We start from the raw sequence: 24,465 nt of genomic DNA, 5'->3' as shown, positions 1-24,465 counted from the left end.
CCCTAAATAATTAATAGAATCTCCTCTGTATTTTTTCAGGAGCTATTTGTAATCCAGAACAAGGCAAAATATTCTTTACTTCTTTAAATATTCTTTCTGAAGTATCTACATTTGAATCAGATATTAAAATGTCATCCCTATAATTGTAAACTATAGATTTAGGAAAGTGTTCATGTATCATTTCCAATGGCTGCCACAGAAAACATTGGAACAGGATGGGACTATTTAACATTCCTTCTTGGAGAACCTTCTCTTGATATCTCTTAGCAGGCTGAGATTTATTAGTACCTCTGTCTACCAGACCTTCAATGATGACATCATTTATGTGTATTTTTAATTTTGGTCTTAGTTCATTCATAGAAGTTTGCTAAAATACTTTATGGTTTCTTCTAAATTTTTTGTTCTCTAGTCTGTAGCTGTTCCATTATCATGAGCACTATGGTAACTTCCAATAGGCATTAGACTCTTTAATTGCACTGGGAAGGAGTTTCCTCTATGATGACAGGAAAAGATTGAGTCAGATTTGGCATAGGGGCCTGTGAGAGGTTACTCAAGGAGTTTTCCAATGGCAAATGGTTACCTCGAAGTCCCTTGTTGATCTGCATTCATTAGTCAAATGCCTGCCTTTGCTTTATCGTCTGCATAATCCAGATGGGAGGGACATTCAGTTTGGATTATTCTTATAAAAAAATTGTTTCTAAGAATGTCCTGTTTACAGTTCCCTTTAAGGTGACGTTTTCTGCCACAACTGATAAACTTGACATTTCAATTTTCCCTCAAACCTCTGGTAATCACGTCCTATCCAAACATTATGGTCATGAGATTCAATATTGATTGTATCTTGGGTCCATTCCTCCAAGGACACTGATCTTGCCTTACTGACCTAATTATTCTTTTGCATTAAAAATTAGCATTTACAAAAGCCAGAGTTTCAATTCTTACTTGGCTAGCTTCTGAATTTGATATCATTCTATTTACTGCTGATGTCAATCCATGTAAGAAATCCATGAAGCTTTCTTTTGAGTCCTATATGACTTTGGCAAATAATTCAATCTTCTTTCCTACTTCTTCAGTTCTGTCACAAGCATTCAAAGATGCTGCATGGCTTGAATCAGGATGTGACCATCATGTAGGGACTGCTTTTCTATAGTAGCATAATCTCCTTCTCCAAGAAGTTGATCTTCGAAGACTTCTGTACCTTTAGCTCTACTCCATGTTCAATGGCTTTAGCTTCTTCTTTGATCCACATCCTTCATTGTAATTGTGGACCAGCCTCCAAATCTGTTGTAACTAAATCTATTCAGTCTTTAGGGATAATTCTATTACAAGTTGACCACGAGGTTAATATTTGCTTCACAAAAGGTGAATGCATGCCATATGAGACTGTTGCTTTGTAGAATCTCCTTAAAGAGTCCACAAGAGTCCAGTCAGCTCTTAAAGAGCCTCTATCACTTGGCAATTCCTATAAGGTTAGTGGCTATATTCGGGTTGGTTGTTTGAAAACTTTAGGTTGTTCCTCTGTAACCTTATAAAGCAATGCTAAAATTGGTTCTCCTTTAGATTTCTCTGGAATTGACTATCTCTATGATCTGTTTCATTAAGTTTTTCTAAGACCTGTATCTTGTTACTCATACCAAACAACTTTTTAAGAGATAAACCAAGAATTATCAAAATGACAATAAGGATTATCAAAACGATATTAAGAGTATGCCAGTCTTGGCTGATTTTCCATTCATTTACTTGTTCTATTTTTAAATCATACATTGTGTTATCATACAGACACCTAATCCATCATAATTGTGTTTCCCATTTTTTTAACATGGGAAAAAAAACTCTTTTTTACATAATTCTCCAATTTTCTCACCAAATTTGCCACCAGTGACAATGAAGATGTGAGGCTTACTGCTGCTACATAGAACATTAAAAGTTTGACTGGATTTCGAGGCAGCTACCTGGCTTGGCAGCAGCCCAGAAAGGGGTCCAGGGAAAGCTCACCAGGAGAGAAGAAAAACCATCCAGTAGAGCCATGACTCTGGCCGCCTGTAGCTCCGGCCTATGCTGGTTGCTGCGAAGTCACAGGCAAATGTCTTTTTTTTTTTTTTTTTTACTTTGTTCCCCAAAAGTTGGGTGTCAGATGCAGCATGAGTTCTGGTAGGGTTTGATAATATGAACCCAGAGTTAGATATAGCAGTTAATATTGAAGATCAGAGAAGTAGAGCACTGGCCACTACAGAGTTCTTTTTACCTCTACCTATGCTCGGTCTGAAGGGGCAATCCCGCTCTCAGACAGAAGCTCCACACTGCTTCTGTCTCTATCAAACCTCAGACTCAAATGAGCTTCTGTCTCCTTCTGCCTTATATTCCTCTCTCCGCCCAGCCATATCGCTCCTGTTTCCACCTTCCTAGTGCTGGGATTAGAGGCGTATGACTCCCAAATACTGGAATTAAAGGTCTGTGCCACCGCTGTGTGGCCTCTAGTCGCTTAGCTCTGCATGCTGATCTTTAGGCAAGCTGTATTTACTAAAATACAAATAAAATACCACGACACTCTTCTTACCCTCAGTAGTGAATAAGGCTTCTTTTCTCTGCTTAGCCCTTTGAATATGTATTAACAGGTTAGTTGACGACAGCCATTTCTGCCTGGAGTAAGGCAGTATTTGTGAGTAGTTTTAATTTGTGTTTCCATGGTACCCTTTTTAGGATTCTGAACACTTTTGCAATATTTTAGACCATTTGAGTCATCTTTGGTCTTGGGAAAGTGTCTGTTTAGTTCATTTGCCCTTTTGTTGATTTGCAGTTTTATTTCCTCAGTATTTATTTAATTTAATTTTTGGTGAACTCTTTCTATGAGCCTTATGCAAAGTGTTACTGGCACAAATTCTCTTCGCTATACCTTAAACAATTTGATGTGGGTTCTTTTTTTTGGACTTTTCTCAATTTTTATTACTCTTTGGGAGTGAAGAGAAATATTCCACAAAATTCTGAAATTGATATTTGCCTCAGTTGGTTTATGCATATTCTTAGGGAAATTTTGAATTAAATCATATAAGGCTGATGTAGATTTTTCTATCTGTTCATATTGGCACAAATATTGTCATAAGATTAATTCTATAGACTACTTATCTTACATGTTATTATAAGTATGTATATAGTGTTGTTACAGTCCTTGCTACTGTGTAAAAAAAAAACTTCTTTGTCTATAAAATCAGTCATATATTCTGTTTTCCATACCTACACCTTTGCTAATTAATGGTGTGGCTATACCCAGAGTTTAAACATCCCAACTGAGCCTGTTAGAATAGAGTCATGTAAGGTCCAAGTATACACAGGATTGATTGGTGTCAGTGTTTTAACATTATCTTCAGGTACAGCATTTAAAGCACATTTCCTCATCATGAATTTTCCTTCTGAGACATGTGCACTGTGATCCTGTGGGACATAAATGCAGCATCCATGGCAGACAGATAATTGTGTCCAGACCTAAAATGTGTTTCTTGTTTCATGTATATCGCTTGTAAGACTATGATTTCATCCTGTTGTCATGGAGTTAGAACATTCATGATAGAATGTGACTATCACATTTTGAGTAATTATCTTCTCTCATCTACGTTCCATCTCCTTATATCCAGGAAAGCACTTCTAGGTAGCATGTGGTCAAACCATACTTGTTTTGTTTCAGGGTCTATTGACATTTAAGGATGTGACTGTGAACTTCTCAAAAGAGAAGTGGGAATGCCTGAATTCTTCTCAGAGGGCTTTGTACATTGATGTGATGTTGGAGAATTACCGCAACCTGGTCTTTGTGGGTGAGAATATTTTGCTTGTTGAATTCCATGTTTTGTTTGTTCTGACTTCATAAGATGTAAAATCTGTTAAGTTGTCCTGAAAGTTCAGTAGTGGGAAAGAACTTTTTTATGCTGTTTAGCTTTCTCTTTCCATTTTCTATTACCTACCCATTTTGATTCCAAGATTCAGCCATAAACTCAGTAGCATATACTATTTCAACTCATATTTTAAAGCTCTGTGTCCATTATTGCAGTTTACGTGTTTTTTTTTAAAGATTTGTTTATTTACTATGTATGCAGTGTTATGCCTCCACTTATCCCTTTGGTCCCAAAAAGGGCACCAGATCTCATTACAGATGGTTGCGATCCACCATGTGATTGCTTGAAATTGAGCTTAGGACCTCTATAAGTGTAGCTAGTAATCTTAACCTCTGAGTCATATCTCCAGCCCGAGTGACACGGTTTTAATTGTGACACACATTCAAGATATATGAACTGAATATACTAAATATACTGAAGGATTTGACAAGAAATATCAATCGAGAAATCCTGATAAAATTCCTCTGCTTTGTGTTTTCATGTACTGAATACAGTATCATGTTAGACTTCTGTATTCTTTCTAAAAATTCTATCATGGGTCATCAGCTGCTTGAAATAACCTGCGGATTTTTTGTATACTAGGAGGCATGATCATTTGTCCAGAAAGAATGAAATCATCATGGAATGTGGAGAGGAGACAGTATCCAAAACTAGAGTGGGCTAGTGAATAAGCAAGACAACAGTGATGGCTTCAATTGAAAGAGAAAACAAGAGCTAAGAATGTTTTTGTGAAGTTCAATTCCTCTTGAAAGGATTCTTTGTCATTTAATTTAGTGTAGTGTCCTGGTCCCAGATGCATCCTGTATGTGGTTACCTTTTAGAAGGCGTTGTGTCTTATTACACCTGAATTATGGTGGCTTACTACTAGTACAAAAAGCAGTTTTGTGTGACTATGCTGAAATTAGATGGAATGATTTTACAAAATTTTAAATCTAATGTGAGTCAATGAAGTAGGCGTATTCCTTAATTGTCTTCCTTGCATGTGTGTCTTCATATTACTTCCTTCACTTTCTTCTCAGTGAAGAATGCACAGACACCCTTCTGGGAAGTAATCTCAGGAGTCAGTGTACAGACCAGACTTGAGATTAACATAGCACTATGAGGAATGTTAAGAAGCACAATCGTGTTTGGAACTTAGACAGTGGAGGATAGACAAATACAATAGCTGCCCATGACAGCCCTGCCTCAAATGATCTAGAGTCTCTGATGTCTGGCAGAACGCTGTCTTTACATGCATTACTTTAGAAGAATCTACTTTGTTTTTATAGAGAGAAATATAAACTCTTTGATGCTTTTAAGTAAGACTTTAATCTTTAAGGAACGTGGGTCTTTTGAACAATACTCTTCATTGTCGATCATTTAGTAAGTATAAATACTGTGAACCTGGGATTGGATTAAGTTAAATTGGATTAAATTAAATTCATAAGTTTCTGAGAAGAAATATTTTAAGATAGAAAAATGTATTCTATATATAACCAGCCATTGAGCTCTACCCCAAGGTTAATTCATGGCCATCAATTATTTTTTTAACATCTTTTTCCCACTTAGAGATTTTGGATATAGATGAGATATCTGTTGTAAATCACTGACCTTTGAAGGCTGTCATGCTGCTTTTGTGAGAATCCATACAATTACAGTGAATGAAAATGTTCATTACTGAGAGCTCTTATCCAAGTAGTTCCAGGTTTGCTTATGTTAAAAGATAATTTAGGGAGAGAGTCATTTATCACATGTTTGTTATTAGAGCAAGCCCTTTTAATCTGAGCCTTACTCATTTTCAGAGAATTACTGCAAATTTGATCCTGCCCATCAACATGTGAAGACTGTAAAAGAGTCTTGTCAGTGTAATGAGCTTGGAAAACTGCTTCATGACCTCTCCACATGTGTACTTTATAGAACAAGTGAAACTACAGAAAACTCTAATAACTACACATGCAGTAATAACAGGGATGCCACTGTTGACTCATCAAACCTAGATACACATGAATGCTTGCACACTGGAGAAGAATCTTGCAAATCTAAAGACTATGATAAATCTATAAATTTGTATTTCAACATTACTCAAGATCAGAGACTCTACACTGCAAAGAAAGAACACAAACAGGTAGAATATGATAATTATTTCAGCTCTGCATACAGTCTTTTGCAACAACCAATCATTGCAGAGACACCACACCAATGTGAGAAATGCCAGAAATGCTTCAGGACTGCCTCATACCTCACTGTACACCAGAGACTTCATAGTAGAATGAAACCGAACCAGTGCATCATTTGTGAAAAATCCTTTATCCAGCGTTCAAAGCTTAAAATACATCAAAGACTTCATGCTGGTGAAAATCCTTACAAATGCAAAGAATGTGGAAAGTCATTTCATCACTTGTCAGCATTTCATAGACATCAGAATTTGCATACTGGAGAAAACCTTTACAAATGCAAGGGATGCGATAAATTCCTGGCCCACTGGTCCACGTTCAAGAAACATCAGAAAATACATGCTGCTCGGTGGCAGCGTAATTGTCAAGATTATGGCAAGGTCTTTCATCAGTTTTCTCAGACTAAAAGACATCTCACACTTCATACTGGACAGAAACCTTACAAATGTAAGGAATGTGACAGATCCTTTGCCCACTGGTCCACTTTCAAGAAACATCAGAAAATGCATGCTACCAGGAGACACTATAGTTGTCAAGAATGTGGCAAAGTCTTTCATCAGCTTTTACACTTTAAAAGCCATTACAGACTCCACACTGGAGAGAAGCTTTTCAAGTGCAATGAATGTGACCGATCTTTTCTCCACTATTCATCATTGAGTAGGCATCAGAAAACTCATTCTCTAGAGCAGTTTCACAAATGCAAAGAATGTGGTAAGTCCTTTCTTGAATTATCACTTCTTAAAAGGCATTACAGGATCCATACTGGTGAAAAACCTTACAAATGTGAGGTCTGTGACAAATCCTTTACCTGGGACTCAACCCTTAGAAGACATCAGAAAATTCATACTGGAGAGAAACCTTACAAATGTTTGGAATGTGACGAGTACTTTACTCTACACTCATATCTTATTGCACATCAGAAAATGCATATTGAAGAGAAACTTCCTAAATGCAAAGACTGTGACATATCCTTTATCCATATTGCAGGTCTCAGAAAACATCAGAGTGTTCATACTGGAGAGAGACCTTACAAATGTCTGAAATGTGACAAATCCTTTAGCCACATGTCAAATCTCAGAACACATCAAAGAGTTCATACTGGAGAGAGACCTTACAGCTGTCAGGAATGTGACAAGTCTTTTGTCCATTCTAATGGTTTAAGAAAACATCAGCAAATTCATACTGGAGAGAAACATCATAAATGCAAAGACTGTGGTAAATCATTTATCCATAATGAAAATCTTAGATTACATCAGAGAGTTCATACTGGAGAAAGACCTTATAGATGTAAGGAATGTGACAAGTCCTTTATCACTTGCTCACATCTTAGAAGACATCAAAGACTTCATACTGGAGAGAGACCTTACAGTTGTCAGGAATGTAACAAATCTTTTACTAGGTGTGCATATCTTAGAGCACATCAGAAAATTCATACTGGAAAGAAACTTTACAAATGTAAAGACTGTGACATATCCTGTGTCAATATTACAAGTCTTAGAAGACATCAGAGAGTTCATGCTGAGGAGAAACCTAACAAATCTTTAGAATCAGCAAAGTCCTTTACCCAGGACTCACAACTGAAAACACATCAGAGTGTTCATAATGAGGAGAAACCTTACAAATGCATGAAATGTGACAAGTCTTTTACCAGTTGCGCACATCTTAGAAGACATCAGAGAGTTCACACTGGAGAGAAACCTTACAGTTGCCAGGAATGTGACAAGTCCTTTACCACATGTACAGATCTTAGAAGACATCAGAGAGTTCACACTGGAGAGAGACCTTACAGTTGTCAGGAATGTAATAAATCTTTTAGTAGGTGCGAAAATCTTCGAAGACATCAGAAAATTCATACTGGAAAGAAACCGTACAAATGCAAAGACTGACACATCCTATATACATATTACAGGTCTTAGGAAACAGAAAATTCATACTGGAAAGAAATATGCCATTGTAAGTAAGGGGACATTGCAATTTCCAGTATTCTCTGCTTATAAATCACAGCAGTATACACAACAGAAACAGAAATATAAGAAAGTTGTGAAAGCTTTTAATGAGGCATAAATCTTAGAAAATATCACAGTTTATGCAGAAATAAATTCTCTCATGTTACTGTGGTAAAAGCTTTTTTCTTTTCATGTTTATGTGTGTGTTGCCCATTGTTTTACTGTGCACTACATGTATGCCTGGTGCAGGAGAAGGCCTGAAGGGTCATCAGATGCCCTGAAACATCCAGACAACTGTGAGCTGCTGTGATGGGGAATTAAAGCCCAATCCTCTTAAAGAGCAACCAGTGTTCTTAAGCCCTAAGTGATATCTCCAGCCCCTCTGAAAAACTAATAAAATCATTTATCTTGTTTAACACCCAGAAATTCATAGCAGTGCCAGACATTATAGTGTAAACCTTTAGTCCAAAGAAAGAAAGAAGGAAAAGAAGGAAGGAAGGATGGACAGAAGAAAAGAAAGAAAGAAAACAAAACAAAACTCATAGTTAGGATATAATGTAGTAACATAAAAATATGAAAAAGCCTTGAGTTTTCCCTCTAATTTTGGTGCGCATCATAAATCTCATGCTTCTGACCAACCCTATAAAAGCATACTTGTTGTTGTTGTTGTTGTTGTTTGAGACAGGGTTTCTCTGCAGCTTTGGAGCCTGTCCTAGAACCAGCTATTGTAGACCAGCTGTCCATATAATAGCATACATTAAAATTCCTGTCTTGATATTTATTGGAAGTTCCATACCTGAAATGCATTCAAATTAACAGATCTTTTACTAGTTCCGAATTTGGACTCATAAAAATATTAATGGGTGGCCCTACCCATCCTTTCCCCTGTCCCTGTCCCCTCTCCCCTCCATTCTGCTACTGAAGGTATTTTTCATTCTTGTTGGGGGGAGGGGTGTTGGGAGAAGTGGACTGGGTGACAAATAGCAGGCAGCATGGAAGGGGTTGAGGCTGGCTGAGCAACCAGCTGAGCTCTGGTCCCCAGGCTTCATCTGCAGGAAGCCAGGCTACTCAGGCTTGGGAGGAGCTGAGGACTGCACTGACTCTGGTGCTGACTGTGATGCCCTGGCCCATAGGCACCCTGGAAGAGGCCTCCTGGCTGAGTATTCCTCCCCCTCCCTCAGCACCCACAAAAGGCGTCCCTGAGCTCCATCCAGTCCTACATGATGCTTTCCCAGGATAGATTGGCTGGGAAAAGAAAGACAAGTCAGGTCACTGAGCCCTTGATCACATTACCACGCATAGTGGGCAGTAGTGGAACCTTGTGTGTAGTAGGATCTCACTCTTTTTTTTTTTTTTTTTGGTTTTTTTGAGACAGGGTTTCTCTGTAGCTTTGGAGCCTGTCCTGGAACTCCCTTTGTAGACCTGGCTGGCCTCGAACTCACAGAGATCCGCCTGCCTCTGCCTCCCGAGTGCTGGGATTACAGGCGTGTGCCACCACCGCCCAGCTAGGATCTCACTCTTCTAATGAATAGATAGAATGGGAAAAAATCCAACAAATTAAAATACAGGTGGCAAGCTGTCAGGAGCATTTATCATGAGCTAGGTCTTTGTATAAACTTATAAGTCTGCCCTCCTGCAATTATCTTTTTGGCAGAGAGTTGGTCACTGTTAGAGTTCAGGCAAAGAGACCTCATTTGATACATTCACAGATGCCAAAGAACAAGAGTGACAGCATTTCTGAGCTTGTTGAGCCATAGCTCTAAAGAGGGAGAGAGAGAGAGAGAAAGAGAGGGGGGGGGAGAGAAGAGAGTCCTAAATTTACTCTGCCAGCTATAGGAAAGAGCTGCCCCACAACTGAATTATATTCTTCTCTTTTTAATAGAAAAGGGTGAGCTGTCAGGACTGTTTATCATGAGCTATTGCAGGCCATGATGCAATTATAGCTTACTCTGAAAACTGTTGCTTTCATCTGTAATTTCACTTGTGCAATAACAGCTTTGATATCTCTATTACATGTATTTTCATATAATGTACATATAATCTTATGATTTCATCTCACTCTTATGCGTACATGTATCTGTAGATGGGAAATAGATGACTTTTCATTTAACTATATAGTTTTGATATATACTAGGACATGCTTCATAACTAGATCTATTGTCCCATGAAGACTACAGACACCTGACAGCCTGCCTTGCTAACTACACACAATTCATTCATTTTTACCTCAGAACAAGTTCAAGTCGACTAAAGGCTCTTTGTAAAAAGAAAAGTTTGCAGCTTACACAAGGTCAGAGTCACAGATGTCCAACCAAGGTTACTAAGAAAAAGCATGCCAAGTCTTCACTTGGCAGTCTACTGTGTCTCAAAGTTGCCATTGGGCAACTCCCCCCTCCCAGTCTGGTCAAGGTTTTGCTCCTATGGTCTTGGAACATTTGGTTGTCATGGTGAGTGGCTCAGCTCCTTATCATCACTCCAAGGCTTCTGTAGAGAGTTTTTACAATAGAATAAGAAGCATGGAGAACTTGGAGGTAGGACAGGATTATTAGAGTAGAAACAGAACAATAAAGAGCGTTAGCCTGTCTGTGTGAAGTTACTATAGAAACACTTTTCACCTGCTTCACTCCTGAGAAGCATTTCACATTTGGAAGCCTGGATAGTGCTGGAGCCAGTCTCTTAGCCACTACACAAGGTTTTATTCAGCCATGAATGAGAAAGCCAGAGTGAGAGTATGGACATGAGCACCAGCCAGTTTCTGTCTGACAAAAAAAAAGCAGTAATTTGAGGGAGTCCACTCCCCAGGACCATAGAAGCAGTCCCTTAGAGGAAACATAGCCTTACAGCTCGAACTAAGTCCTTCAAAGACCCTTTAAAGACCAAACCAAAACTGGGCAGTGGGAATACATCAGGCTATGGGAATAAGCATTAAGAAGGACAATGGCTCATGTGCCACCCAGGGAACAAGGCTTACATGAAGAGCCTCTTACTCTCGCAACAAGCACCCCAGGGAGGAAACAGGAAACATTGCTGTCCCACAAATACCCAGAATTCATTAGAAACTGAGAAAAAAAATTGTAGAACTGCAAGTGGCTTTCAGAGGTGAGGCAAACACTATGGAGTCAACTCCATCTATGACATGGAGAGTGTTTCCAGTCCTACAGTTGGGAGTCACTCTTTGAAGCAGACAGAGATCCCAGGACACTGGGTTTGTGTCCTTTTATGAGAACTTACAGCTAGCAGTCAAAGCCTCTTTTCCATTAAAAGAACCATTCGTCATTCTGAATGGAGAAATACCCTTTTCCTGCTAGCTCAGATTTAGCATAAAAGTGGCAATTGATTATACAGCATACAGCTCCGGTGAACCCACATTCAACAATTTTTGATAAATTTGATCACTCACCGTTGTCTCCAGAAGATGAAAAAGTAACCTCTTAGAGAGAAGATAGCTTAGTATTAAAGAAGGGAGGGGTGTAACCTAATTCCAAAATGCAACAAGTACACATATCTGAAGCTACTGCACAGGTCAACCCACTGTATAACCTGGGACCAAAGTTAGCCCCAGGAATGATGGAAATAAGTGGAGACAGTGCTGTAGTTCCACAAAATAACTGTGACTCAGAAGAGGATTCTGCCACCCTGTGTTTGCAGTCATGGATGCAGAAGCAGCACCCGATGTCCAGGGACAGCCACTTACTTGCATATTAGCAAACAGGGAACTTGTGAAGTTCATATGCAGATCAATTACATATACTGCCTTTTGTTTTATTTGCTTTAGATCAAAGGGAATCCCTGTTACTGGGGTGTGATATACTGATACGATGCAGAAGACCTCCTGCAAGGGAAACCCGAAGGCATGTTTTTGCTCAGGGACTCTGTGCAGGATGTCTCCCTGTTCTCTGGGAGCTTCAACTGCCTCAACAGATCCCTACACGCCCAAATCAAACAGTGGAACCACAACTTCACTATCGATACCCATGACCCTTGCGTGTTCCACTCCTCCACTGTCACTGGGCTTCTGGAGCATTATAAAGACCCCGTTTCTTACATGTGTTTTGAACCATTGCTTGCACACCAGACTGGCCTTGAACTCACAGAGATTTGCCTACCTCTGCCTCCCGAGTGCTGGGATTAAAGGCCGCCACCACCTGGCTATATGATAGCTCCCTAGTTACCCACTGACATTAGAACCCACTCACCACTCCCCCACCTCCCCACTTCCCCCCACTCCCGCCTGCTTAGGGTCTCTTGACTGGCCGGAGCAAGATCATAAAAAAAAAAAAAGCAGCCTTTTGACACAGCCTAACAAGCTGATAAGCTTCTGTGCCCCACGGTTTTTTTTTTTTTTTTGTCTAATTATTAAGTTTGCTTCTGGTTTATTAGACTTTGATGGTCTGTCCCCATCTTTGCGCAACCCCCCTGGACCCAACACTTTACTACATCTGGAATGAACTACAATCCAAAAACGGAAGACACATCTGTAAGAGATTATTTTTCCTTAGTGTGAAGTCTGTGAATCCACATTTTTTTCTCCTGCCTTTTCTGACTCCACTGCACTGCATGGTTCAGACTCAACTGACTACTCCGCGTGTGCGTGGACTGCCACAATCTCAGTGGCAGCCTAGAGCATTGCTAGGCCAACCACGGCATTTTCTTCATTCTTCTCACCTGCTCAATAGCAGCAGTGGCTGTGGCTAGGCGGCCAAAGCACTGCCACTTTCATGGGTGAGGGCCAGGGCATACTTTGTCCTCTCTGAGTCCTGGAGTAGCCCAAAGGCAGCAGCGGAACATCACCAGCACAGAGGCAGGAATATAATATTGACAAACTCTAGATAGCTCTGTCTTTGTTTTTGTTTCTCTTTAGCTCCTCTAGCTATGAAAATACATCCAAGCAACTAAAAGATAACTGAATACTATTTCATTGTCCCATATCTATAAATATTTACAGTTTTACTCCCATTTTGTGCCCCACATTTTTTTCCTTTTTTATTATTTACTGTTTAGTTTTGAGCACTCATTACTCACCTCTCCACCGGTGGTGCAATTTTCTCGGGAAGTCCCTCACGTCCTCACTTGTACACCTGGCCACACTTTTGTGCATTCCAGGGGTTTACCCTCATTGTGGTGCCATATGTCAGGGACTGGTCAAAAACACCTCTTGCCAGGGTAGGGGCATGGGGATTTAGAAATATAAGTAAAGAATATGAAGACATGAAAAAAAAATAAGATAGAAACCATATAATAGTACTAGCAGGGCATTTCAATGAAAACTGAAACCGTTTGCATTTAATTTTCCATATGCTTTTATACCCTAATACAAAGGGGAGAAGAAGGCAACAAAAGACTTCTTTAACATGATACAAAGGACAACTCGAACAGTTAATTGCTTCAACACTTTGAGGCATCAAGTCATTAGCATTCTGTTGTTTAGGCAGTGAAGCCACACTAGATCAAGAATTCTGAAGGCGGCCACTCCCCAGGTAACTTCCTATTATAAAAGAAAGAGCAGAAGTACGCTTGTGGATCTTGACCATCTATCAGGATGGGACGGATCTACTTGTATGAGCCATGTTAATGTCAAGAGAACCAAGTAACCACATCCTGTGTCAGGACGTGTAGCTACACTTGTCAACCATTTTGAGAAACCTCCAAACTCTCTGACTTTAAGACAAGGTGGAAATAGGCTCACAATATCTTCAAGTAGAAACACACACACATCTTGGGAAAGGATCATGTGGCTGGAAGATACAACTTTAATCTGGAAAACGCTTTTTGCTGGAAGTCTATATAATGACATAAAAGAATGGTGCTTTGGCTCCTTGTCTCCTTGCCTTAGCCTTTTTAGAACATTTATTCCTTCACTGGCGTTGGAGTTTACTACCTCTTTGATATTCTAGCTTATACTGAAGACCAGCTGTGGCATCCAGCCTTGTGGACTGATTAGTAGGTTCTTGAACTTTCTGTTCACATTGGTGGAATAGCTGGGTAGCAGGCTGTAAGCCATTCATATATGTCACACACACATTAATATGTAGATAGATAGATAGATAGATAGATAGATAGATAGATAGATAGATAGATAGATAGATAGATGAGAGAGCTCTGTTGCTCTAGTACTTGTATATACCGCCTAATACAGAAGGAAACACAGTCTTATGGCAAAGTCCCTGATTCTCTGGCTCTTACAACCTTTATACCTCCCCGTTTCTTCAAAAATCTTCCTTGGAGGGTTGGAGAAATGACTCAGAGGTTAAGAGCATTGTCTGCTCTTCCAAAGGTCCTGAGTTCAATTCCCAGCAACCACATGGTGGCTCACAACCATCTATAATGAGGCCTGGTGCCCTCTTCTGGCCTGCAGGTGTACACACAGACAGAATACTGTACATACTAAATAAATAAATATTTTTAAAATAAAAAAAAACTTCCTTGGACCTTATATTGAGGAGTGTTTTCTATATGTATCCATTGGGCCTGGCATCCACAGCTCTGCATTTTCGTTAGCTGTGATTTATTTGTAGTACTTTCTGTCTCTCTCTCTTTTTTGCAAAGAGGAATTTTCTTGATGACAGGTGAAGACCATCCCTATCTGTGAGTATAAGTAAACTGTTTCCATTTTTGTTAGAGATTATGGTGGTTAGTAAAGTAGTGGTTGTTGGTTCTCCTCCAAGATTCATGACTTCACCAGCACTGAGTAGTTAGCCAGGTTTCCAGTAACTGTCACAGTTTCTTTTTTGTTAAGAATTTCTTAAGTCCATCTAGAGAGCTGTTGGTTACCTCAAAGGTATGCTTGCCACTACTACACTCAGGGTTTTTGTACCACGATGATCATTGATGTGGTTCATAGGCATCCTAGCTGGATAAGGCTATTCATTGGCTTCCATTTTTGGATTCTTGAATGGTGCTTCTGGTACCATGAAAGCTATTCGCTATTCTTCAGGGAGGAGTTTTCTTTGTTTGGGTCAAGGATTCACTTTTTATTACCTGTTGTCCTAGAATCACTATACAGACCAGGCTGGTTGTGACCTCATAATTTCCTTTGCCCCTCTCTCCTCTGTGCAGGGATTAAAGTCTTATATTGGTGTAGGAAGTCCTTCTGTCTATGTGTTGTTTTCATTGGTTAATAAAGGAACTGCTTTTGGGCCTATAGCAGAGCCGTAGGGGAACAGAGCTAGGTGGGGAAAACTAAATGGCATGCTGGGAGAAAGGAGGCAGAGTCAGAGAGATGCTATGGAGCCCCCGCCAGAGTCAGACATGTTAGAACTTTGCTAGTAGCCACAACCTCGTGGTGATACACAGATTAATAGAAATGGGTTAAATTAAGATATAAGAGTTAGCCAATAAGAAGTTAGAGCTACTGGGCCAAGCAGTGATTTAATTAATACAATTTCTGTGTGGTTATTTCAGTTCTGGGCAGCTGGGACAAACAAGCGGGCCCTCCTCCTACATTGTATAATCTTGTAAAGTACACACAACATTTTATTAACATGTCATGACAGCCTACTTGATAAGCACAAGTAGCCATATAGATATTATTTCTATTGTTATTAAAGATGTCTATCCCACTGAATTGGAAACTATAATTGAAATATATGTTTCCAGATCCACATAACCTATGAAATTTAAATAACATGAAATAAATATGTAAACACAAGTAGCAATGAGACCGAAGCACTAATAAAATAGCCTACAAACAACACCACGGCCAGACTAACAGGATTCTATTAGAACTTCAAAGAAGAACAGCAAAACTACAGAAATACGTGAAATAAAAAGGAAGACTTCCTGTTTCAGTAGTAATTGATAATAAACCAGGTATTGATACATTCAAAAATAAATTATAGACTTTTGCACTAATATAAAAATTTCTATAATTAGTTCTCTCTCTCTCTCTCTCTCTCTCTCTCTCTCTCTCACACACACACACACACACACACACACACACACACATTCCTACCTCTCTACTATTCTAGTCGACATTTCCAACGAATTGTTCATCTCCATTTATTTTTCTTGGGGCACACTGAGATTAACCACGGCCATATGTGAGTCTGTGGGTTTGAACCTATGTGTTGGCGTCTGGAGGATTTAGCAGAGGTCTACACCAAAGACAGTGAGTGATTCTTTTCCTCCAATCCATCCATGGCCAACATTTGAGACAGTAAAGAGTGGGCCCTGTGAGCCTTTCCCTTTCCTAGACTAATTGTGGTCTAGTGTGAGGTCAGTACAGGTAAGTACAGTTGCTGTTGCTTAGTGATTACAACAGCTGTATGTTGTCTTGAGAATGGCATATTTTAGCCCTTCTTCCTCTTTACCTCCTTACTCCCTTTGCTCCTCCTCTTTTTCAATGTTCTGAGAGCCATAAAAGGGATGGTGTAGTTGACTTTTCAGGGCTGGGAACACATATCTTACTTATTTTCTGCATTTGGGACAGCAAGAGTCTCTGCATTCACCAGTGCAATAAAAAAAAAAAATTCTAAACTGGGCTATGGTGGTGCATGCATCCCTTTACTCCCTGCATTCTGGAGGCAGAGGCAGGCGGGTCTCTGTTCAAGGCCAGCCTGGAAACTGGAAACAAGAGCTAGTTTCCAGGACAGACAGGCTCCAAAGCTACAGAGAAAAAAAAAAATGTGTATTTTATCTCAGAGAACCTTTAACAAGGCTTGTTCATGAGCTATTAAAACGACAAGACCGCCATCTAGTGATGAGAGCCCTATAGCGCAGGATGAACTCAGCACTGGGCTTCTTAGCACGGACTTCTGGAGACACCTATTTCTTTTCAAAATCCAAATTCCTGATTGTTCCCCAAGGAACAATTGTAGTATATGGTTTTGGCTTCTCATGTTTGTGTTTGCGTGTCAGAATTTAGCATGTCATCGTTTGGTGTAAGTATGTATGTAGCCCAGGCAGCTGGTAATCAGGGCGAGGTAATCATCTTTAATCTGAAGGGTTCAGAACTCACTGTGGGGTTCAGACACCGGGATGCAGCGTCCTCCTAGATCCAGTTCTGGTCATGGCTGGCAGCAAGCATGTGGGGAGACTGTGGAGGGAGGATCCCGGGCAGCCTGACAGCTGGAGCTGTGTGGAAAACAGCCTGAGGTGTACGAGGACTGACCAGTCAGACTGGGCGGGACACCCACACGGAAAAGGGCAGTTGCGAGGATGTGTCCCATTGGTTGGACGCAGGGGAATTCTGGAGGTTGGGAGGGGCTGGAGCAGTGACGTAAACGGAAGCTGGGACATAATATGAGCCCGGCGAAGTTGGAAAGCAGTGTCAGCAGTGCCAAAAGCCCATTCCCTATCATTCCTCTGTGACCTGCAGCGTGGGAAATCTTATGGTTCAGACCTGGGTGCGGAGGATACGGCACGGTGACGTGCAAACAAGAAAACTCCCTGGAGCTGTAGTCGCCGCGGGGCGACCTGGGAAAGTCGGCAACGCAGTGGCGGGAACCGCAGTCCTGAGGCCCTGGAACCTCCCAGGTCAGAGGAGCTGCGGGGCTGGGACACAGCAGGGATGGGACCAGGGATGCAATCATTTTCTCTGCTGTTGATAAGAAAGCCGGCTCTGAGATTCTGCTGTGAATGTCTTCTTCCCTTGGTGTATTTTAGATCATATAGAATAAACCTGCAATTTTTCAATTGGTCCTCTGATTGCAAAATATTCTTGTAAAAATAATCTAATGGAGTATTTGAATTTATCTGTTGAGATTTGCAAGCACGGTTCTCTTTGATATGGTGGAAACCACAAAGCTGTTGAAGTTTACCATCATGCATACAAACCCTTGTTATATCACTTTCCTATTCAAGAAAGTACTGGCACTCTTACCTGAAGACTTGGAGTTCCTGAGAGTTTTACATAACAGTCATTAAAGGAACGCCTGCAAATTTCATTGAGTCTGAAAGTATATATATTTCTTTTGCAAGTTCCACAGTATCTTTGTAAACATTAATTTGTAAAAGTAAGCTTTTGTCTACCATTAATTTTCCATCTGAGACATATGCACATTGGGATGTAAATACAGTATTCTGAAAAGTGTCTGACTGGTCTTATGGCTCAGGCTTTTAATCCCAATACTAAGTAGGCAGAGGCAGGTGGATCGCAGTCAGTTGGAGGCTGGCAAGGGGTACATAGCGACTTCAAGGGCAGCCAGCACTACATAGGAAAAACCTGTGTCTGGGGAAAACAGAAAAGGGAAAAGAAATATAAATACATTATATTATAGAATAATATTAGAAAGCATCCTTTGAATAATTCTGATAACGCATCTATATCAGAAAAATGTCTGCTCAAGAGTCTTGTCTCTTTGGTTCTGAGTAAAGCATTCTGTTCATGGACAAATGACCAAACTGTTTTTTTTGGTTCTTGTGTTTGATGTGTTGAGACCTGAACTCACAGTGTTGCTCTGTCTAGCCTAAACTTATCATGTAGACCAGACTGAACTGGAAAACAGAGTTCCACCCACCTGTTTTTCCCAAATGCTAGGATTAAATATTTGCACTAACAGGGAAATTGAGACTATTGTTTTTTCTTTTGTGGTCTGTTGACAGCCAGTGATGTGACTGTGGACTTCTCCCAGGAGGAGTGTACTAGGATGGACTGGGTGTTGCAGAATTGCAGCAGTCTGGTTTCTGTGGCTGAGAATATTTTGTTTGCAGCCTTCCTTGCTCCTCCTCAGGATTTCTTGACAAATTAATCTGTAAGTGTGTGAGCTTTGTGTGAATGAGTCTCACATCCCACAGAATAACATGAAATCCTCAGAGGATAAAAGAAAATTTTCATGAAATGTTCTTGGTGTGGGATTATCCTCTGTATGCTAATTTTATTACCATTGGTTAATAAAGATGCTGCTTCAGCCTATGGCAAGGCAGAATAAAGTCAGGCAGAAAATCCAAACTGAAATATAGAGAGAAAGAGTAGGCAGAGTCAAAAAGATGCACGTAGCTGCCAAAGGAGACAGACACCAGAGCCAGAACCTTACTGGTAAGCCACAGCCTCGTGGCGATACACAAGTTAATGGAAATGGGTTAATTTAAGATGTAAGAGTTAGTTAATAAGAAGCCCAAGCAGTGCTGTAATTAATAAGGTTTCTGTGTGGTTATTTGGGTCTGGGTGGCCAGGAAATGAACAAGCAGCCTCTGCTTACATGTTCCCTCTTCTTCCTGTATGTCCTTTTGACAGGTGTAAGGTTTCATCGTTATTGGTTCATGATCAGTTCAGGACCTCACTAGTGCATAATGTTTTCTTCCCAATCAGTTCCGTTTTTTAAGTTTTTACTGAGTTGTGATTATAAGTGGGATTCAAGATTCTAACTAAATGTGCTTTCCAAATATTTTCAGTATTCTGACACTGCAGAACAATTGGGGAATCACTTGTGTAATCCTGTATTTAGTTTTCTCTTCATCTACTGGGCACAGTACTGTGTGATAAATGCAAATACTTCCTGAACAATCTCTTTCTCATGTGCAGGGCTCTCTGATCACCCAGACCTGCTCCCCTGTGCAGCAGAACAAAGGGCCTGGAAGGAGAGGAGACAGCAGCTAAGGATGCAGGTACAGTGGAGGGATTGGTGAAGGATATCAAGTGAATGTGGAAGTGGAACAGGATATCAATTTTGCCACTTCCTGTTTTACTAGAAATAATTTTGGACACTTCCACTGAGAAAATCTCTTCAGTTGTTGTAATGTTGGCATGAGAAGACTTTCTACTGAAGAATTGATAATGGAGTCAAATAAATTTTTATTTGACTATGTTTGTGAATGATGCTGTCTTTATTCACTCATCTCTGATTGTGTTTTTATAACATTAAATCATTCGTGTTTCTCTGATTTTAATATCTTATAACATGATGAAAATTAAACCTCTAGGTTTATTTATTGTTTTAAGTATTTTTGAGGTTTGGCATTATAGCACATTCTCTACATTTCAGTGTTTTTGTATCGATTCTTGAAAATAATGCCAACAAAATTTTGAGAAGAATCAGGAAGTACATTTACAGCCTGCTAAACTCCTATCCATGCTGTCTCCTATTGTCTGTTAGCAATTAGGATAAATATTTAGAATGCAGTAAGGACTTAGGCTGATTTAGTAAAGTACTGATTGTAGTTTCTCTAAGATCCATGCCTCTACTATCGCTGGGGAAATTGGCCAGGTTTCCAGTACCAAGCATGATTTCCCTCTTGTTGAAAGGGTCTTAATCCAATTAGAAGCTGTTGGTTACCACCAAGGTATGTGTGTCACTCATGCACACTTAGGGCTATTGTGCAGTGCAGATCATTGTTGTGGGTCATAGGAGTCACAGATGGGTAGGACATCTGGTTGGCTACCTCCTGTGGTAATTTGCATGTTGCCTTCTGGTACCATGAAAGCTTGTCCCCAGGCAGAAAACTTTAATGTCAGTTCTATCTCAAGTCCTTTAGGATTTGTTTCTGAAGTGTGTGGCTTCTTCAACACTAGGCACTAGGAGTCAACCATGGGCAAAAGCTATACTCGTTAACTTTCGGAAGTCTCTTTGACAAATGTGACCAACAACTTCAAAACAGGCTTCTTAGACCTGATGTTGGCCTATGTTAGAAAATCTATGCCTCTTGTGAGGAGAATCATGAGCGCTGTTGGGAAATTTTCATTTATACTCTATGTATATGTATTTTAGGTTTTTTTTTTTTTGCTGGGTGGATAATAGTCAAGGAATAGATGGTTTCCTTATGATGTTTTAGACATGCTTACTGTTTCCTGTCCCTACTCCATAATTAAATTTTCACCCTCTTTTCCCATTTCCCCCTTTATAGTGTTTGTTCCCTGTTACTCTGACTGTACTATTCCCCTACAATGCTCTCCTTTTCCTTCCAGGTTTCTGCACTCACTCCAGGTTGTGGACTCACATCTGAAAATTTGGAGCTAGGAATATCCTGTGAGAGAGAACATGCATTGTCTGTGTTTCTGGGTCTGTTACCTGCAAAGGTCATCATTTTAAATTTCTTCACAGTTGAATCATATTCCATAGTGTATATTACCATACTTTCACTATCCATTTGCCAGTGGAAGGACACTTATGTTGTTTACATTTTGTAGTTATTGTGAGTAGAGCAGCAATGAACACGGCTGAGTACATATTTGTGGAGTAGGATATGGAGTCCTTTGAGCATACACCAACGAATGAAACTGGGTCATGTGCTGAATTTATTTATCTTGAGGGTTTGTTTAGTTAATTGAGGATTCTCTGTTTTGATTTTTCAGTGTGGTTTGTTTTTGTTGTTCATGGCATTTTTATTTACTACAGCTTTGTTTTTATGCTATTGCAGGTTGGATTACTGGCAGGTAGTATTTTTCTTCCTTCTTTTTGAGTGGTGGTGTGCTGTCTTGCTCATTGATTTTTTTCCAGTTCTTCTATATCTATTTATTCTTAACATGAAATTTTTTATTTCCCCTTTTTTCATGGATAATTCTGCCAAATCGCCTGTGTGTGTTTTGCCTCTAATTTATTATCTACAGTGCCCCTTTAATGAAATTAATTGTGTTGATTGGTGAGTGTCTTAAAATGCACTTATGTCTCCATCAACTTTAAGAGAGTAGCTTTCTTTGTGCAGCAAGATGCTTGGTGGTGATTTTTTTTCAAGCTTCAAACTTCAAATGTCTTTCCATGCTCTCCTGTCCTTCGGATCACTGACCTGACATCTGGTAGAATTCTGTTGCTTTCACAGCTTCATATGTTTTGACATTGTTCTTTAGCAGCTTTTAGTATTAATTTTATCTCTTCCTTTTGGCTCCTTGACTTGAAAGGGAAGCAAGCCCTCTATTCATTGTTTCTGAAAGAGAAACTCAGGGAAGAGGAACGATAAGAATGGCTGACTCTCCAGTAAACATGTCACAGGTCAGTGGTCCTTTCTATTCTTTATCTAATATTCTTATACTTTGGTACATTGAAAGCTTTTAATTTTCTGCTCCTGATAATTTTTTTAAGTATTATTATGAACAATTCTGTAAAGAGACAAATAACAAAAATCATACACTTAAACAGACCCAAAGATTATACAACTCAGTGTTCTTCTATATAGTTACAGTCATCAGAGGGAACAGAAGCTCTGGAGCCTCATGTGGGATTTTATATTTTCACAATCCTATATAGTTTTTATTTACTTATCCACCACCAAATGCCCCCAAAACCTTTGATAGAATTATAATTCTTCACTACATTGTGCTAGAGGGCCTAGCAGACCCATATGGGATTATATGTGTGCTATGTATATGAAATGATTCCTATTCCTGATTATTTCTTGTAACTGAATAAATAAAGTCAAATCTGTATCATCTGCCATAATTCAGTAGTTTCCAATGTACAATACAACTCTTTCTATGTATTGCAGATCAGTAACTATGTTAAGAGATTCCTTAAAATCCATTAATATTATGAGAATATTATATAATTCTGACTTTTGGACAGAGTCACAAGGGTTTTGAGCCAATTTACTTAAATTTTCTGATTTATAGCATGCCTTTCCTAATTTATTTGCATAAGTATAGAATGTAGGGGCTCCAAATATTGGGGTTCCCTGTACAATGGAAAGAAGAATCCTGTTAGTCCTCTGTATAAATTTTATTCTTTTGCTTTTGGGATATTTGTTGTTAATCTCTCCCTAAAATTACAGCAAACTCTTTCTCAAGGTTCATTTTCTGCCCATAATTTGTTTGTCAATTTCATCATTTGTAAAAGGTACTATAATTTCTGCTGGGTCTATTCCTGCTAATTGATGAAGTCTCGGTGTTCCTTTAAGAATTAATTCAGAGAACTTTTTCAAATAAGTTTTGAAATTTCTACCCTGTTTAGGTGGCAAAAAAAGATCTATTCTAATATAATATTTTCCCTCTGCACTAATATCCCTATAGGAAAATTCTTAGAGGACAAAATAACCAAAACACAGTCATACTTTGGATCCAAATGATCTACATCTGCATTCTATAATTTCTTTTCTACCAAAGCCAATTCTTTTTCAGCTCCATCTAGTAATTCTTTTCAACTATTTAAGCCTTTGTCACCTCTAAGGTTTTAAACAAACTACTCAGTTTATCATTTTTTACCCCAATAGTGGATTATAGATAGGGAATGTCTCCTGGTAATAATCTTCGAAAGTTTTTAAGTCTGCAATCAGTCTTTCCTAATTTGCACCTTTTGGGCTCTAATTTTTTGTAGACCTAGTTTATATCCTAAATAATTAATAGAAGCTCTTCTTTCTATTTGTTCAGAAGCAATTTGTAATCCCCAACAAGGCAAATTTTTCTTTACTTATTCAAACATTCTTTCTACTTCATCTACATTTGAGATAGCTAGTAAAATATTGTCTATATAATGGTAAACTATACATTGAGGAAATTGCTTATGTATCATTTCCAATGACGACATACAAAATATTGGTAAAGGATGGGGCTATTTGACATTCCGTATGGAAGAATCTTTCATTGATATCTCTTACAAGGCTGAGAATTATTTTAAGTAAGTGCCATGAAGGCAAATTTTTATTTTTTATGTAAAGGTACAGTGAAGAAACAATCTTTTAAATCAGTAACTATAGGAGGCCATCTTTTAGGAAACAGAGAAGGCAAAGGAACTCCAGACTGTAGAGAGCCCTTTGACTGAATCACCTTATTGAGAACTCTTAGACCTGTTACCATTCTCCATTTTCCAGATTTCTTTTTAATAACAAATACAGGAGAATTTCAATGGCTGATTGATTCTTCAATATGCTGAGCATTTAGCTGCTCCTGTACCAGCTGTTCCAAGGCCTAAAGTTTCTCTGTTGTTAAAGGTCATTGCTTAACCCATACAGGTCTGTCTGTCAACGATTTTAAAGGTAGAACTATTGGTACTGTTGAAAGATCAACAGCTGTTGTACCCTGTTCTTGTGTAATCTGAATCATTGGTGACTTTTCCTTATATTATCTTGTAATATTTTTCCCAGAAACTAACATTAATTTATGGTTTGTTTCTAAGATTGGGGGAATGTTAATTTGAGTAATCCATTGCTGTAAAAAAATAATATCCCCATAAATTCATTGCTATATTAGCCACATATGGCTTGAGTTTTCCTCTCTGTCTTTCTTGCCCTGTACATTTCACTTATCTTGTGTTCTGTTTTACCTGAGATAATGTTCCAGTACCTAAAAGATGAACATTTACCACCTGAAGAGGCCAATTTAGATGTCCATATTCTGGTGCAATTATTGTCACATTTGCACCTGCACCTACAAGACCATCAGTGACAATGCCATTTATTCATTTATGTTCATTTATAGAAATTTCCCAAAATATTTGCTTCATGATTTTTCCTGAGTTTTTTGATCTCTTTGCTATAACTTTTCTATCATCCAGAGCAGTATGATTTTGTTGGGGGAGGTTGCTTTTTCATTCCTGGCTTCTCATACTCAAAATAATCACCCAGAAACTGTATTAATCAAACAAATCACTGCTTTGCCTATTAGCTCTAGCTTCTTATTGG

The 24,465-nt window shown here is 39.1% G+C and overlaps 2 protein-coding genes and 1 pseudogene across 5 annotated transcripts in view; all 3 read left to right on the top strand.

Annotated features, from left to right (window-relative positions):
* The window catches only part of LOC101988531 (zinc finger protein 420-like), a 17,866-nt gene extending 9,439 nt beyond the window's left edge, over positions 1-8,427 (top strand). For all 4 annotated transcript variants that reach the window (XM_026778353.1, XM_026778352.1, XM_026778351.1 and 1 more), the window contains 2 exons: positions 3,680-3,806; positions 5,666-8,427. In XM_026778353.1, the coding sequence (XP_026634154.1) occupies positions 3,680-3,806; positions 5,666-7,923 (2,385 nt within the window). In that variant the 3' untranslated portion in view covers positions 7,924-8,427. The remainder of the gene's footprint in view (positions 1-3,679; positions 3,807-5,665) is intronic.
* Positions 8,428-9,507: 1,080 nt separating this feature from the next.
* Positions 9,508-14,679, top strand: LOC101990702 (annotated as a pseudogene).
* Positions 14,680-17,234: 2,555 nt separating this feature from the next.
* LOC101988238 (zinc finger protein 345-like) overlaps positions 17,235-24,465 on the top strand; it is a 14,403-nt gene continuing 7,172 nt past the window's right edge. The window contains 6 exon segments of the mRNA XM_013355447.2: positions 17,235-17,457; positions 19,445-19,527; positions 20,825-20,935; positions 21,277-21,292; positions 21,755-21,808; positions 21,811-21,845. Of these exon segments, the coding sequence (XP_013210901.2) occupies positions 17,313-17,457; positions 19,445-19,527; positions 20,825-20,935; positions 21,277-21,292; positions 21,755-21,808; positions 21,811-21,845 (444 nt within the window). The 5' untranslated portion in view covers positions 17,235-17,312.

Source organism: Microtus ochrogaster, unplaced genomic scaffold, assembly GCF_000317375.1.
Source record: "Microtus ochrogaster isolate Prairie Vole_2 unplaced genomic scaffold, MicOch1.0 UNK130, whole genome shotgun sequence".
Taxonomy (NCBI): domain Eukaryota; kingdom Metazoa; phylum Chordata; class Mammalia; order Rodentia; family Cricetidae; genus Microtus; species Microtus ochrogaster.
Note: the sequence above shows the minus strand (reverse complement) of the source record. Positions and strands in the feature narration are given on the sequence as shown.